Raw genomic sequence first — 18,828 nt, 5'->3', positions numbered from 1 at the left:
TTGTAACAAATATCCTGTCTAGTGATAATAGCAAGACATAAATGTAATCATAAAACATAAATGTAATCGTTTTAATAATATCAAACATGAACTAGAAAATATAAAATACCGGTGAACCGGATTGAACTGTGTTAATAAAAATTTATAGATGTTAACAACTCCTATTATTCTAATTATTTTTGGATAGCAATTTAAAATACGATTTATATGTTTCAACTAAATATTTGGAAGTGTATTTTATAAATTTAATATTTTAACGGTTTTTTAAATATATTTTACGGATTATTTATTACGCATTAGTGCAGTCGATATTGTTGCATTATATGTACTAATATTTATTATCACTTGGGAGCCTTATAAACCCCATAAATTAAACGTATCGACTGAATTACTACACTACAAACTGCTCAGATATTTTTTAAATGTGTTCCTTATAATAAAAATCCCATTTAATATTTATTTATAGAAATTTAAGTCCTTTGAATGATTTTGTTTTATGTTCTTTTTTTTTTATTGCGATTAATATATTTCGGTAAGGATTTTAGATATATTACCTTTGCGGATAACTTATTTTTAAATCTTTGTAATTAATTTTTTTTTAACCGATTTAATTCCTAAATTACGACTATGTTTGAATAGAATTTGAAGTATTATTTAAAGATGTTAATATTAAAAGATGTATTATATTAAAAGATCGTATCAACTCCCGTAAACCTGTGTTTGTACACAGGTTTACACGCTTTTGGCGTTACGTTTTCAGGCTACCAAAAAAGTCTATTTAATTTTTTTCTATTTATTCAATTAATAACCCTACTATTGTGTATATTAAAATCATTTTTATAATTATCCGTAGAACCTTATAAATAAATGATATATCCCGTACATAAAACGATTCAGAAAATTGATAAGATTAATTTTAATAAATAAAATTTCAATGTAATTTAATTTAGCTTACGGTAACCTGGAATTTCATTATTTTTACAATTATTAACTAATAAAAATAAAAGTAAAAAAAATTGGACAGAAAATTAACCACACATCTCAGGAACGGTCGACCTGAGACTGTACAAGACTATACTTCATTTACATTCATATACATCATCCTCTGAAGTAATACCTTACGGTGGTTCCGGAGGCTAAACAGAAAAAGAAAGGACCGCAGAAGGAAAATGAATAACGAACAAGGATGAAAATTTAAGAAGACTAGCCAATTATACAAAAAAATATTAAATTTCCTGGATCCCAAAGAAGTTTTTAATTTTATTCGAAAATTCTCAACCTTCAGATTTAAACGAAATTACACGGATCAATAAAGATTTAACGGATTAACAAAACTTGTGAAGAGGATTGTACAGTAGCAAAAATGCTAAAATATGCGACCGAAGAATTAGGCTCCAAATTGGAAACCATTATAAAAGAAATCTGGAAAAAGAGAAAATTCCGACAAATGGAAAAACGCGGTAATACATCCTCTCTATAGCGTTCAACTTAACACGAAATTTATATAACAAAAAATCGCTTTCACATAATCCTAAACTCCGACTTTACAAAAAAATTATTCTTCCGGAGACGTTACATGGCGCTGAGTGTTTACAAAATGTTTCGGATAAACCTTTTTAAAATAGAAAAAGGAATTTTAAGAAACATATACGGACCAAATTACCAGGACAGAATTTATAAACTAAAAAGTGAAACAGAAATTTATAAAAATACAGAAAAAATAAGACACCGTCCGGAGAAGATTACAATGTTATAGTGCATTTATATAAAACGAGCGAAAAACAGATTAACAAAACACATATTTAACTTTTATAACAGCAGAACTATATAAACCAACCGGTTTAAAGTAGAAAACGATCAAAACTTTAAAAATCTTAAAAGAAACCTGTTTCAATAGAGACCGATTTCGAAAATTAATCGAAGAACCTAAGTTTCCAGAGAAGAATAGGAGGAATATAGGAAGAAAGTGGACCGAGGAAGAAAAACAACAGTGAAAAAAGGAAAACAAATTGGGAAAACAAAAGAAGTTCTAACTATTACGCAATATGATCCTTAGCGAACCGGACGAACAAAAAAATTTTGACAAAAACTAAAAGATACTTTTTCAATCGGCTTAAAGATTTCGATTATTAGAAACCGACCCGAAACGAAAAAGAAATATAATGACGATTCCCCTTAATTTATACTTCAAAAAGAAAAAAATATAAATATATTTTTTTAATTTAATATTCAGATAGGCCTCTACAAAAATGTTGCCTATATGAAAAAGGCCGATCGCAAAAAAAAAGTAAAATCGAGAATCCGTGCAGCTTGATATATAAAAAGAACTGCGGTTAAAAAGTATTTTACTCTCTTAATTACAGATATACAAATATTTATAAGTTAAATTTTCAACGAATTTTCTTCAGAAAATACTTTAAACATTACTATCTCATCAGGCTAAAATATTATGCCATATAATAATAAAGCAATATTGGGCCGATGACACAATAAAAAAAGATTCTACAAATTACAGATACAGACAATGAAATTATCCGTTAAAATTTGCTTTTTATTAATTTATCTAGAATAAGACATTAAACAAGACGAACAGAAGAAGTTTCTTTATAAAAAAAGAAATGATCAAAATCCATCATTTGACAAAAAAAGAAAGACTTGGAGTGCATTAAAATAAAGTTGTATACAGGTTAAATCATAAACCTTCTTTTACAGAAGTATATAACTAAAAGATATTTAGACAAACACAAATTAACCGAATAAATTTTTTATATACTTCAAAACTGATCAGAAACAGCCTCGCTGCAAATTAATTGTCCCCTTCCTCTTTCCAAACTTTTCAATAATTATTACTCCTTCTTCCTTATGGAAATTCTATCAGAAATGAGTTAGCTCATCTGATTCCGTATACAGCAGATATCTTCATTGCGGGCAGAATAGATACATCTTTATTTGAGATTAGCGAGGTAATCATACATACGCCAATGAAGCTTATGTCCGCTTATTATGTTACATACGCCTTATGTAAGCTTATGTCCTGTACGCCAATAGAAATGTCCGAGCAGATTTATTTTCAACCTGGAGTTTAGAGGAAACTTTATTAAAGTAAATTTGTTACCTACAATGGGTATTTAAATAATCAAAAATTAAACCCCTACCTCCTAAAATTGGAATGCATGTTTTTTGTTATTTTGTACTTTCACTTTGTTTAAATATTTAAACAGATTCTTAATGGAAGTTAGTACTTCGTACATATATATATATAGTTATCAATAAATGTTTAAATTTTTTTTAAATTATAGAGCTCAAATCTAAAATAAAGAAAAGTATTTTCGAACATTTTTTTTTTCTTATTTTAGCCTTTATTTAAGAGGTATCAGATTCAGAGAAAACTTTACTTAAGCAAATTTGTTAAACTTAAACTAGATATGAATATTTTTCTTACAATTTATTCTTTACGTCTAAAAAAATATACATTGTTTTTTTTTTCTTTTATATATTTGAAGAATGTAATTAATCTTTGTAATTATTTATTTATCTATCGGATTTAAATAAGCAACATAGTTTCAACCTCTAGATTTCATGACATTTTTAAAAGTTACCACTAAGTATATAAAGTATTTTATTTTAAGGCTTTAATTTCAAATTACAACAGAGCAAACATTTTTTACAAGTAAAATTCGAAAAGTAGTAACATTTGACAAAATCAACCCCAAAAACTACAGAGGAATTTCACAATTAGATTGCACATATAAAATACTCTCAAGAATAATACTGAATAAAATAAAAAATCAACTCGAAAATGAACTGGGAGAATATCAAGGGGGGATTTAGACCGTGGAGAAGCTTTCCTGAACAAATAATTACTCTCAAATTATTAATGGATGTACACAAAATAAAACGAAGACGACTACTAATATCATTCATAGATTTCCAAAAAGCCTACGACAGTATTTATAGACCATCAATACTGAAAATACTAAGAAACATAGGAATACATTCGAAACTAGTAAAAATGATACAACTCACGTTAACTGACATGCTCCAAAAAAAAATTCAGAGAAACATCAGAACCATTCCTAATCAAAACAGATTTAAAACAAGGAGATGGACTATCCTTACTGCTCTTCAACTGCGCCCTAGAATATGTAATGAGAGAATGGAACAAAAAAGACCCACCTCACGTAACAATTGAAACATGTAAACCATATCAAAGTAAACTGTCTAGGATTTGCAGATGACCTAGTGTTTCTAGCCAATAACACCACAGAAGCTAGAATCCAAGTAACTACATTGGAAGAACTAACAGGAAAAATAGGCCTAAGAATATCATATGAAAAGACTGGAATAATGGCCATAAATCCCCTGGTACTGAACCACATAATCATAAACGAACACAAAGTCAAGCTAGTTAAGCGATTTAAATATTTAGGAGAAAATATCACACATGACCTCAAAAAAACCTAAACTGGAAAAAAGAACACAAAAGCTCAGTTATGCACAAAATACCATCGACACAACATATAACAAAAGATGCATCTCAATAGATACCAAACTCAAACATTACAAAACTGTAATCAGACCTGTAATATCATATGGAAGCGAAACACTCTTCAAATTAAGATCCAACATTTCCTACTCAGCAGAGATGCAAAGAATAAAAAGAAGAATTCTAAGAACGTGCATAAATAAAAGACAACTTACTGATGGGGGAGAATGGAGACTCATACAAAACCAAGAGGTACATAAACACGTAGAACCAGCTGTAGACTACTTTAGTAAGAAAAGAATCTCCTTCTTTGAACACATAATAAGAACAGAACCGAACAGGCTCATCGGGAAACTAGTCGAGAAATACTGGAAAATGTCCAAAACACTGACCTGGATCACCGAAATTAAACAAGATATGCAAAAACTAGAAATCACAATAGAAGATTTACGAAACAAAACTGACAACATAAAGATAATAAAAAGAAGCAAACTTCAGATTTAAAATTAAAGAAAAGAAAATAACGAGGGTTTGGTATGGTTTTGGTATAACTAGTTATTTATATTAAAAATTATAAACAAATTTTAACATTTCTTTTAAGTTTTATAAACTAAATTACATTAAAAAAATAATTCTGAGTGAGTGAGTTTGTAACAGTAGAAGTTATACGCCTTCAAAAAATGATTTCATATTCTCTGAATGTGTATTATTTTAGGAATTTTTACAAAAAGAAAAGTAGATAAACCACAATAATAAGGTAATGAACTTCCATTATGTACTCGATAACAATTATTGTCATGAAAATGCTGCATCATAATGTACAAGCACAAAATTTTAATACCACTAGTATACTTAAAATGTGTAAATAAACTCAAATGACTAACGGTATAAAATCACTCTTTCTGCTTTGCGTTTGTGTGTGTACGTGAACATACAACTAGCATTTTAAACAACAAAGTATAGCGACTCAAAGAATATGACTCAACATTAGCTTAAATATAGTTATTTGTTTTAGAATGACATTTACCAAAGCATTAAAAAAAGTAATTTAAAACAAAAATCACTTATAAAAAAAGAACTGACTCTTCATTTAAGTATCTGAATAGTTCAGATGTTATTTAAAACAAGTAATTAACAAACAAAATAACTAAGTGACAATATTTAATTATATTTTAAAAGATGAATAAGCAAAAATTTGCTACGCTGCTTAATTTAAGAATTTGTCATCATGTTATACACTTGTTTTTTCTTTTTTTATACGCTTGTCCTCACATCTATTTTAATATCTAACTGTTTAAATATAGACAAAGATAATCTTATTTTAGAATTTACAGATCGGATTGATCGGTGCAGATATTGGCCGCCTAAATAAAAATTATTTAATTTTTTTTTTTTAATTATCATTAAAAATCTTTTTTTTCCAGTAATGAAGCATTTTCATTAAACTGTATGATGACTACATCAACAAAAAATCTCATAAACTGGAAATCATAATTCGTCAACATTACTAAGAGAGATGTTGTGTGTCTTACTACACTGCAACATCTTCTGCTTTTTGTACATATTATAACAAAAAAATTATAGAACCTAGAAAATTTTTAATTTTTATACGTTTTTAAAATCACAGAAATCATATTAATAACAATAAATAAATAAATAATTACATTCTGTCTGTTAAGAAGAACAAAATTATCCAAATTATACATATGTACATGCAACTATTATGTTTTAAGTCCAAACAGATGTTTAAACACACTGTCAACCTGATTCTCAGTAAATAATTTTGTAAGAAAGGAATTTTTTTAATAACAGGATATTTTTGTAATTCATGCTTTATCTGTTGTAAAATATTTTTAATGCATCATTTAAATGTGTAGAGTTTAAAATGTGACAACACAATTGTAGCACTTTCCTACCAAGCAGCTAACACTGCATTCCAGGTGTTTCTGATGCATGACTTACACACACAGCTTAATTTAAAAATATTTATCATTTATTTAAACATATTTTTTCATTTATTTAATTCAATAATTCTAATTAAAGCATGATCACATATCATATTTAATTTGCGTGGATGTGACAGTACTATCGGTGATGGTCGGCACTAACTAAACTAATGTAATTTCACAACTTACATAGAACAAATTTCCCTTGTATGGTTGGCAAGCACAAGGCTTAACGCACCAGGTACCGAGTCAACCAGGCGATCAAGTTTGAGACCCAGCCTGACAAAGTTACTTTTTTACATTTTAAATATCATACATTTAATTCTACCACTCACCTGTGACAAAAGAGCAGACGACTACAACATTTTTTGGGGTGGGGGTGTGATTTTGAAAAAATTTTTTTGCAAATATTGTTATTTTCAATCGATAACAAATAAGTCTCAGAAAATCATGACTTAAATTAGACAAATCTCGATATACTGAGGGTGACCTTGCTCTACAGCCTCACCCTCTTGACCTTTTAAGTTGAAAATTTAATGGCATTGATGTTCCATATATAGAAGTAATCTGACCAAGGTTGGTCAAAATCGATCCAGTAGTTCTGGAGATATAAGGTGATTTAGAGGCAGACACTGAACATTAAAACCCAGAAAATTTCCATCCAGTTTTTTGGTTTTGTGGGTTCCTTGGTGTCAAAACATCAAGATCGGGTGAAAACCGCATATGCTCAAATAGGACTGATTACAATACCTTCCCTTCTGAAGCTATAACTCCGCAGTAGTACTAGAAGGTAAAGTAAAGAATTTATATATGAATATAAACATTGGAAATAAGTAAATCTAAGTGGCAGTTTCTAAATTTGTATAACGTTACAAGAAAGGTATATGATTGTTAAATCAATCTCACCTGAAGACCGTTAGCACGCTGTGGTAGATTTTAGACCGAGGTTGGACTGTATTTTCATAGGTGATGAATTGAAACAACACCTTGTTGCTTATTGAATTGTTATTTAATTACTTGTCGTCTTGACATTGCGATAACGTGTAATTGAACTTAATAAAACATATAATGTATAACTTAACATATAATTAAACTGAATAACATAAGTATATTAATATACTTATGTATATTAATAAGTATATTATTAAACATCTGGACTGAATATGGAACATGACTGCTCTTTGCAGATTCGAGCTCCGAATGAAAGTCGCTACCTCATAATGACCACTCCCTGGGGCCTTATGACATAGGACGTAGCATGATCTGATCGCCTGACTAAGCTTGCCGTGGGGCCTCTAGTCCCTGCTAGGTAGCAGCACCCAACGGCACAAGTGGAATGGAACAATTATATTTAGTGGGTTTTAACAACTTTACATTTAAATTCTTTTTTAGTCAAAATATATTACAAAGTCATTTAAAAATTATTGTTTTTAACAATATAAAAATTGAGAACAAAGAAATAATTAATTTATAAAAACTAATTAAAATCTTACCACTTACCACTTTTTTGCCTTAATTGACTTTTTTCAGAGATCTCTGCTTCTTTCGGCACAATTACATTTTTTTAAATGATAAATTTAAAAAAATATATAGTCAATTATTAAATTGAAAAGACATTTAAAGCTATTTACTGGTCATTGAAATAAAATGAACTATTCTGCTATTTTTATAATTTTACTCTTATAATTTTTATAATCTACTGTTATATAATAAAGCTACTACTTTGTAATAAAAAATTAATGAAATTATAAACAAAAATTTATAAATTATGAATAATTCATCATTTATACTTAAAAATTTGTTTAAGTGATATACATTCCATAATAATGGTTTAAGTACTACAATTTTATTTCTGTAATAAACCAAATAAAATAAATTTTGTACCTAATAAATGGACTAAGAATATTTTTATTAAAAACTCCTTTTTTTTATAATATGGACTTGAAATAAGATTTTTACTTTCCCAACTATAGTTCTATTGCTGCTTCAGACACACCTATGAAAGGAAAGTACAGCAATCAGCCTAAACTTTGAGTATCAGTGTTTTTTCAAATGCTGACATTTCAACACCACTTGTCCAAAAAATAAAAGTTATTGAAATTTCTGAAAGATGTATGTTTATGTATGTTTGAGTGTTGAGCTGTATTTTGATTAATATCTCTGGACTAGCTCAATATCCTTAAAAAATCTTTCAAAAAACTTCTATACATGGGACATCGATGACGTTAAATTTTGGGCAAAATAAAAAAAAAAGTGGTTATTTATGTCATTTTGAATATTTTATGGCAGTCAAAGAAAATTGAACTTTATTACGATGAAAGTACTTATTAAGTTATTTAAAATTCAAAAATTTTAATTTAATCACATTTAGAAGCAAAAGGGATGTTCAAAATAATCTATACACTTTTTGTTTCATATCTCAAAAACTTGACCAAAAAAGTTAAAATTTGTCTTAAATATTTGGCTATATATCTCCCACCCTTGGCTTGATTTTATGATCCCTCAAACAAGAGTGTATCACAGTATCAATTTTTTTAATAAAATAAAATATTTTTTTACCCTTATTAAATATAAATAACATTACACCAAATCGAGCCAACTTATTAAAATAAATAATTAATTTTTAAACTTCAAAAATTAAGGGGCTGAATGATCGGGAATTGTATTTAAAATATCAATTGTATTTTAATTTTCAAAATTGAAAATCCATAAATATCTAACGGCATGGGAATCTTTAACAAAATGTGAGATCTCACGGGACCCAAGTTAAGAATCTACATGATCCAAACTTAAAAAAATTTACATTATCTGATACTTTATCTGTTTTACAATCTGCGACTGTTATTAAAAGAGTTATTTGAGGTATCTTTCAAGCAAGGGGGGGTCAAATGGGACTCAAACTTTTTACTAAAATTGACTTTTTACTCAATTATTCTCTTATATTACATAACTTTTCAGGTAATGAGGGAGGAAAAATCGAATCCAATTTTTTTTTGCAATTGTACTCAAAATACTGTATAATTAAATATTTTAAAACACCATACTGTTTTGAAATAAAAATATTCAAGGATAAAACCAGGAAAGTTATGTAACATTTTTCCGGCTTTTTATTTATTAACATGTAAATTAAATTTCTGTTTCTACCGAAATGAAACCTATACAATTACAATAATAAGAGTACGGAATTTCTATATATTATTATTAGCAATTACTTCACCTTCTGCAAATTAAATTGTTTTTAACCATTTTTTTTTTTTTTTGATTCCATAATTAATGTTGTTAACTGAATAACATTAGTTTTACAAAGATTAAGAACTAGGATATTAGCATTGGATTAACAGAAATGTGTGTAAATTTCAAATAATTGTAAGATTTTCATTAACAACAGCAAGATCTAATTATTTTCTAATAAGTTAGAATACGTTTCAAATTATGAAATACATTAATCTTAAACAAAAAGTTGTATAAAATTTTTGCATTAGAGTTTATTTCAAATTAGGACTCAATTCTTTATTAAAAGTCCTTTTTTCTCATTAACTTTGAAGTAAATGTACAGGTATCTTCAAATCTGAACACTCTCCTAGTGTAACAGTTCTAGAAACTGGGCATCTTATTTGATATCACTTGGGACACTAATCGCTTCTAATTTTAAAAATAGAATTTTATGGAAAACAACAAAAAAAACACAGATAATTTGGTATACTTTTGAGATTTTTCTAGTACTCAAAACCATTTTTGTATTATTATAAACAACTGATTTTGAATTTCTGTAGTGTCTGAATTCTATATTTAGAAAAATGAATCAAATTCTATTATTGACACTAACGTCAGAACCTAGGTTCAACACACAATTTTTAATGACTGCATCTATGTTAGTAGCTATAAAACAATTTAAAAAAATCTATATTGCATCACATTAATATGTTTATATTAGGTAAATAATCTGAACACAATAAAAAAAATATGTTAAAAAGCATATATAATTCGTATAAAACTATACAATATGAAACAGTGCATTTTATATAATATAGTTTATTTATTTTTTTTTTGTCTTCAGTCATTTGACTGGTTTGATGCAGCTCTCCAAGATTCCCTATCTAGTACTAGTTGTTTCATTTCAGTATACCCTCTACATCCTAGATCCCTAACAATTTGTTTTACATATTCCAAACGTGGCCTGACTACACAATTTTTCCCTTCTACCTGTCCTTCCAATATTTAAGCGACTATTCCAGGATGCCTTAGTATGTGGCCTATAAGTCTGTCTCTTCTTTTAACTATATTTTTCCAAATGATTCTTTCATCATCTATTTGCCGCAATACCTCTTCATTTGTCACTTTATCCACCCATCTGATTTTTAACATTCTCCTATAGCACCACATTTCAAAAGCTTCTAATCTTTTCTTCTCAGATACTCAGATTGTCCAAGTTTCACTTCCATATAAAGCGACACTCCAAACATATACTTTCAAAAATCTTTTCCTGACATTTAAATTAATTTTTGAAGTAAACAAATTATATTTCTTACTGAAGGCTCGTTTAGCTTGTGCTATTCGGCATTTTATATCACTCCTGCTTTGTCCATCTTTAGTAATTCTACTTCCCAAATAACAAAATTCTTCTACCTCCATAATCTTTTCTCCTCCTATTTTCACATATAGTTTATATAACATAGTTTCACAAGAGAAAATGGTAATATTGTGTTAGATGTTATTTCACAGCCAATCACAAAAGTAAATAAAGTGATGTCACTTGTAGATGTGAATATCACCTGCATTTTGGTTGGATTTGCATCATTAATGTGCAACACTACGTTTGGCTCAGTGAAAAAAAAAAAACAAAACGAAACTACTTTATTCCTCATTCTATTAAGTAAACCTCGAATGGAATACTTGTTATTTTAAAGGTTAGCAATTCCATTATCTAAAATGATACAACTTGTATTACGTCTAATACAACTGTTGGAATATGTTATTAGAAATAGATATCTTTTTACGTGATATAAATTATAAATGGCAGTTTAATTTCTGTTGATAATATACTAGTGTCTATGAATGATATGAATAATAGAGTATCGTTATTATTTTGTATATTTTTTCATTGAAATGGAATATCTACACAACTTGTTAATATAGAAAGTATTGAATTTGTTTCAAACAGGTATTCTTTCACAAGAAAGCTGTCGATTAAGATCCAAAAGATTTGTATCAAATGGTCTCTGTACATCTCCAAAACCTATAGGAGAAGTTGTGTGTGCAGAATCATGTACAATGCCGGCTGGAACGAGATCCCCTTATTTGTTTCATTTAAATTCTTTACGAAAACGAAGAAGTACTAATAAATCTGTAAGTATATAATTATAAATTATTAAACAATGAAATCCTCCGCTTATGTATTCAGATTAGTTAGTACATCGACTTTGTTGTACTTATTAATCTAAACAAATGTATTCAATTGACTAATTCATTCTTATGAAAAGACCACTTTAGAGTTTCAATTTAGTAGCATAACCGATTGACAAACCAAAGGATCTAAAATAATCTCTTAGACATGTTCTAATTCAACAGCTTTAAAAAGAATTTCATACATAAGTAACTTCTGAGAATGAATATTTGATTTTTTATAAATTTAAAGTTAAAAAACATACCATAAGTTGAAATTATTTTTCATCTGCAATATTTAATATGCAAGTGGTAATCTTAGCAATATTCAAGATCAATAATATAAAATTATTACCTATAGACAGCTGCTTTGTTGATTAATTAGTAATTTAAAAGGAATTTTTAGTGTTTTCTTTTAAAGTTATCATTTGTCTACACTACAACTTTTTTAAAGTGAAATAAAACTGTTTAAAAAGACCTTATTAACAAAATTCAAGGTACGAATACTTCTGAAATTACACTAACACTTAAACAAAAAATTAACTGAACAAATTACTATTAATGTGCTCCTGTTATTTACACAATTGTAATATATATCTAATGGAAAATGAAATTGTTCCATCTATGATATTGGTTCCTAAAAAAAATCCTGAATGGAGTCCAGAAATCTTACATAATACATAATCCTTTATATTGTTATCTATCATATCTCATTGTTCTCTTACAATGTTGTAAATAGGAGTAAATAGATTATGCAATGAGGTAGTACACTACGATTTTTCATTTCACTTGAACATAGCATCATTCTGCGACCAAATGCATTAATATTATCTTACTGTAAAGCTTAACTTAACCGTAAATCTGTAAGTACTTGCATACAAAGAGAAAATATGATTGTGCAATTGAATTGCACAATCTTATTTTAAAATCTTACCTAACTGTCTGCACTGTTTTACTTGTTCAGTAATTCATTCTTTTGTGCAGACATTGCAAATTAATGGAGAGTAATAATAAATGAAATGCAGCCTATAACAATTAGATATTTGATGTCTTTTTATGTAAATATCGGTTATCTTAACGCAAAATAAAAAATAAATATTTCCACACTCCAACGAGACTTGACTCATACTGAGCAGTTAGTTTTCTGTTAAATACATTCTCTGTATTTTTATCAAGATGAATTTTTCATTGTGTTTTTCTACTGTATGAAAAAGGTTTTTTTTATGCAGCCGATAAATTTTGTAATCCTTCTAATACTCTGAATAAAAATAAAACTAAACAATATGAAAAAAAATTACAAAAAACCTTTTCTCTGTTTACTTTTTTAAAACAAATTTCACACAATTATGTGCCAACTTAAATCATAAAAATTTAAAGAACTGAATAAGTACGTAGTTAAAAAGTCTGTTACCCAATTTTTAATATCTGGTAACTTTTTTCAAAGAGAAATTCTGGTTTGATGTAAAGTTGATAGCTCAACTGAAATAAATCCATTAATATAAGTATACTTTTCAGATTTCAGTATTTTAACATTTTACATGGTTTAAGAACAAAATATTATTTTCCATAAAATAAGGTATTCATTCTTGAATAACATACTATAAAAAATCCAATGCGAGAGAAAAACTCGTCTAAAATAAAAGTTTTGGTTGTTCCTAGAACAGAAACATTAACCATCGCTCTTAATTTTGGTATTATATGTTCACTTTTTTGGTTTTTTATGTTGCACTTATAGTTCCAATTAGAGCAGTTGTGTTCATTAGCAGTCTGTAACATGTCATTCTATATGAATCCAACTACTGTAAATACAGTGCATAGGGTACAGTTCTACTACATTTTTGTATTGCATACACATTATGAATAATTTAATACATATATTGCAAAATGTCAACTTGTTATAAAAGGGAAATTATCTTTGAGGATACCAATGATGCAGTGAAGGGTATCTAAGATAAATCTAAGATAAACTCTCAGGCAAGAGCTGCTTGAAAATTTGAAAATTGTTCTGGTACTTATGAAAGTGGGGGAACAAGCTAGATTGAAACCACGATTGAACAGATTTTAAATTTGTGCAAAACAACTTACATACTCAGCTTTTATCTTATGTAACTGAAAAAATAAAACAACTATCTCATCAAATTAGAGATCTTAAAATTCCTGGGGAGGAAACCAAATTTCAACTGAATCAACTCTCCAGGAAAACAAAAAAATTGTCAAAATGTGTGATGAGTAAGAAGAGAGAAGTTCTGACCTCAGTAAAACCATCCTACAGCTGCAGAGTGATATAAATTTGCTACAGCAGCAGACACGGCTGGAAAACATAAATTGTAGGTATTCTTCACACAAAAGACGAGAATTTGTTGGTTCTTTTAGTCTTTGGAGCATATTATCCAAATTGATTTTAAACATAACATATCACCTATTCATTGTGTACCAAATATGAAGAAATCCTCATCTATTGTGGTTAAATTTGTCTCTCGATAGATAAAAAATAATTGGATCGTGGCATCCAAAAAGAGTGATAGCAAATTGACCGAAATTGATTCAAAGTTGATAGAATCCAGCATATATATTAATGATATATTTTAAATCTGTACTGGGTGTAGCCAAAGGATTTCAATGAGAAAATAAGTTAGCATTTGTTTGGTTGCACGACAGAAAGATCCTGGCAGACAGCATCATCACCAGTTCGAAGAATTGTGAAGAAAGAAGATCTAGAAAGTTTATTAATTAAAACTTATTTATTCTTTCCTTTGTCATTATTGACATAATATTGTTTTTTTAATTATATGTCGTGTTTGACATTTGCTGTGAGGTCATAATACCTGAATATAAACATTGGTGATTTCATAATTTGATCTTATTTTTGTTGACACTTAATGTTAACTGTTATCTTTAATTACTTATAGGTTAAAGTAATATTTTTATTTTATCTTATCAGTAATTTTACGTGTTTTGTTTCTGAATCACAACAGTATTACTTTGTGATTAATATTCTATTTATTTACAAAGTGAGCTATGTTTGTTATTTATAATTCTTATTTGACATATGATGTAATAATTGTTAAAATTCTGTAGATCGATTCCTTAGCACATATTACTAAATAGGTAACTCTAGTGCAGCATATAATCACTGCTCTCTTTAGTAGTACTTTTAAATCTCTTTATTGTGTTACCTTTCCTTAATTATTCTGCTTTATGGTTCTCATACACAATTTTTAAAATGTGATTTCTTTAGAAAGTTATAGTACTATTGAAATCGTCGACATAATAAAGTTCGAACCAAATATCCTTATCAATGACATGCATGAACATAATCATTCTTTTAATATTATTTATATGAATATATGCAGCTTAACTCCCTCTACGAATCATGAGACCTTGCCGATAATGAGAAGCTTGAGTGCTCAGTGATACAGAGTAGCTGGACCGAAGGTGCAACCATATCGAAGAGGTATCTGTTGAGAGCTGGACTAAGGAATGATCCTAGAAATAGGGAAGAAGCTCTTTCAGTAGTTGTTAAGGGCGTAGGTCAGGCTTAAATGGCCATATCAATATCACTCAATCTTCTGAGTACTGTGCAGCTGAAAGCAATAGAAAATTGCAGCTAGTTTTTTTTCCACGAAAATGTAGCTCTCTGCATTTTCATGATGGAGGCACCTTCCTTGGTAAAATATTTCAGATGTAAACTACTCCCACATTCGGATCTCCAGGTGGGGACTACTAAGGAAAGGGTCACCAGAAAATTAAAAAATAACATTTTGCAAGTTGGAGTGTGGAATGTTAGAAGTCTAAAAGAGGTTGATAGGTTAGAAAATTTAGAGGTAAATGGATAGGTTAAATAACCTATCCAGTAAGAATTAGTAATCCAATAATTATCCAGTAGTAAGAATTAGCAAAATTCTGTGGGAAAAGGAAAACGACTTTTGGTCAGGTGATATTAAAATAATTAACTCAGGATCAAATAAGGAGCAGGCAGGAGTAGGTTTCATAATGAACAAGAAGATATGGTAGACAGTAGAGTATTTCAAAAAGCTTAGTGACAGAATAATCATAGTAAGGGCAAAATCAAAACCAAAGTCGACAACAATTGTTAACATCTTATGCCCACAAATGCTGATGATGATGATGAGGTAGTGAATATACGAATTGATGAAGCAATTAAACACATAAAAGGAGATGAAAATTTAATAATTGGAGATTGGAATACAAGCATCGAAAAAGGCAAGGAAGGAAATATTGTGGGTGAATATAGGCCAGACAAAAGGAATGAAAGAGGAGACCAACTTATTGAGTTTTGCACAGTTATCTTATTGAGTTTTTTTAATTTAGTAATTACCAACACCCAGTTTAAAAATCATACCAGAATGTACATATGGAAAAAGCCAGGTGATAATACAAGGTATCAGATAGATTATATCATGGTTAAACAAAGATTTAGAAATCAATTTGAATGCAAAGAATATCCAGTAGCAGACATTGGTAGCAACTATAATTTAGTGTTAATGAAATGTAGATTGAGGTTTAAAAACCTGAAGAAAAGGTGTCAGATGAATCAGTGGAATATACAGAAGCTTCAGGAAGAGGAGGTAAAGAAGATTTTTGAGAAGGTCATTGAAAGATCATTGCAAGAGGTCGGAGTAAAAAAGATAAGGTAGAAAATATAGAACAATGGGAGAATGTTAAAAAGGAAATTCTTAAATCAGCAGAAGCAAAATTTTTTTTATCTTTTTATACCCCCTCCCCTGAACCAAACCCACAGTTAAGTATAACACAGTGTCCTTCAACTCTAACAGGCCTTCCCGCCCACAGCTGAACATCCGGCAAGGCAGTTCAGCCTGCCGGTTGAATCTTTTTTACTTTATGCCTGCCTCTAATAATTTTATAAATATTTGATGTTAATAAAAACTAATATTTCAGCAATTGTGTAACTATCCACTTTAATGAAGAATTGGAGCATCGTATCTCACTTTCAAATGAAGTAAGTTTACATGAAGTGTAGCAAAAAATGTGTATATGTAACTGAACAGGCATACAAGGAAGTCATGTGGTATCATCAGATTTTTATTTTTAACTTTAATTTTATTATATTACAGTATATTCTTAATGTAAATTTTTTGTAATTCATAAGCCTACACTCAGTTTTTACTTTGCATGTATTATTTTCTGTATTCTAATATTGTGTTTTTCTGTGTATTCAAAAGGAGGAAATAAAATTAAACTGAATGTCTATTTAATTTTTTTTCTTAAAAAATTACTTCAGTGAGAAAATTTTAATATGATTTTATTATATACATATGTATAGAATATTAAAAATAAATCTGCAAGTGGTTAATAACAAAGCTATATTTTACAGGGACAGAAAAGACGAGATACAACAAAATGGAAATGCATTGAAGCAAGTGTACGAAAGAAAAGAGTTAAATTATTATGTCATGATGGAACAATTAGAGGGTATGTTTTAAGATTAGTAACAAGCTGTCAATGTACACTAATAACTGGAAAAAAACGAAAAACAGAAAATCTATAAATATGTAATAAAACATGAATTTTTCAATAATTTTAGTTTTTACCAAGATAATCTGAACAACTCCAATATTTGACCATAACTGAATTCAGTAATTGTAACTGCTTTATTTATTGAAGCATAATAAAAATTAAATTTTTTAAAGAATTTATGTTCATTATATTATTTGATTATTTTACGTTATAACCTAATAACATATATATCAGCCTATTTTTTGTTATTAAATAATCTTTTCCACAACCAGTTTCTATAATCTGTATGAGTTCCAAAAACTGTATCAAAGAAACAGATGTATCAACTAGGTTTGTTGTTATATATCACATTAGCCCCACAAGATCTTACTTCTATATTAAACTTTTTTTTAAATTACCACTATTTTTTATGTTCCAGAGTTTTTCTACAACCTTTAAAAATAAATTTATTGTACCATTTTATTACAATTATAATATATCTAAACTTCAGTACAAAAATAATTAATACAGTAGCTTATTTTTTATATACAAATACTTAATACAAATATTTTTTTATATTAATATTAATAATTTATTAAATTTTATTTTTAATATATTTTTTTTTCATTAGTTTTTTGCTAAATCTAAATAATAAAGGGTTTTCACTGTAAGACCATTTAATTTGTAATCTAAGTAAGCGATCAACTTTTTAAGATGAGACAAATTAAAAATTTAAGTTGCAATAAAACTTTACCGTAAGAAAACAAAAAATAATCAGAATATTCTAAAACTAGTAACACATGAGGACTGTCCAGAAAGTAACTTATACTTTGAAGTAGAAAAAACCAACCAAATAAAGAAAAGAAATTTGAATAATAAAATTATAATAAGTTTTAATAATAAAATGTATATAAATACATTTGAAAGGGGCAATCCTAAACTATTTTTCTACATAGTCACCATTTAAATTGAAGCACTTCTCATAATGATGCACAATCTTTTCAATTCCTTCTCTATAGAAATCTGCTGCCTTAGATTTTTGGCACAAAACTTGTAAAAACCAAGCTTCCCCGATACAATTTTATGCAATAAACTTCGTGAAATTTGAGGGATATGTAGCAAAAATTCTGTAAACGTAATGCAGCAATTTTCACAATTTTGTCGTTAATTTTCATTGTCAGTTCATCAGTCACAAGGCTAGGCCGACCATTGTGGTCCACATCATGAACATTGGTGCGGCCATTTTTAAACTGAATACACCACTGCTTCACTCCACCTTCACTCATTATTTCACCTCCACACACCTCACAAAGTTGCCGATGAATTTCAATTGGAAAGGTTTTTCTGGCAAAAAACCTTATCGCTGAATTTAACCCAGAAGTCATGAGATTTTCTATTGAAGCACATATTTCAAACAATTCACAACCAACAAAGTAGAAAAATCATAGTCCACAAGCTACAACATCTTGATACGTACTGAGTGTAGAAACATTTTGACAACAACAGTGGCTCTATCTACACCCATCTTCACACTCG

General features: G+C 28.5%; 1 protein-coding gene across 1 annotated transcript in view; it reads left to right on the top strand.

Annotated features, from left to right (window-relative positions):
* Positions 1 to 17,488, top strand: part of LOC142330032 (sclerostin domain-containing protein 1-like) — a 65,881-nt gene extending 48,393 nt beyond the window's left edge. Inside the window, exons 3-4 of the mRNA XM_075375043.1 lie at positions 11,594 to 11,778; positions 17,171 to 17,488. Of these exons, the coding sequence (XP_075231158.1) occupies positions 11,594 to 11,778; positions 17,171 to 17,344 (359 nt within the window). The 3' untranslated portion in view covers positions 17,345 to 17,488. The remainder of the gene's footprint in view (positions 1 to 11,593; positions 11,779 to 17,170) is intronic.
* The last annotated feature ends 1,340 nt before the right edge of the window (positions 17,489 to 18,828 follow it).

Source organism: Lycorma delicatula, chromosome 9, assembly GCF_047948215.1.
Source record: "Lycorma delicatula isolate Av1 chromosome 9, ASM4794821v1, whole genome shotgun sequence".
Lineage (NCBI taxonomy): Eukaryota > Metazoa > Arthropoda > Insecta > Hemiptera > Fulgoridae > Lycorma > Lycorma delicatula.
The sequence above is the reverse complement of the archived record's forward strand: the minus strand, read 5'-3'. Positions and strand labels throughout refer to the sequence as shown.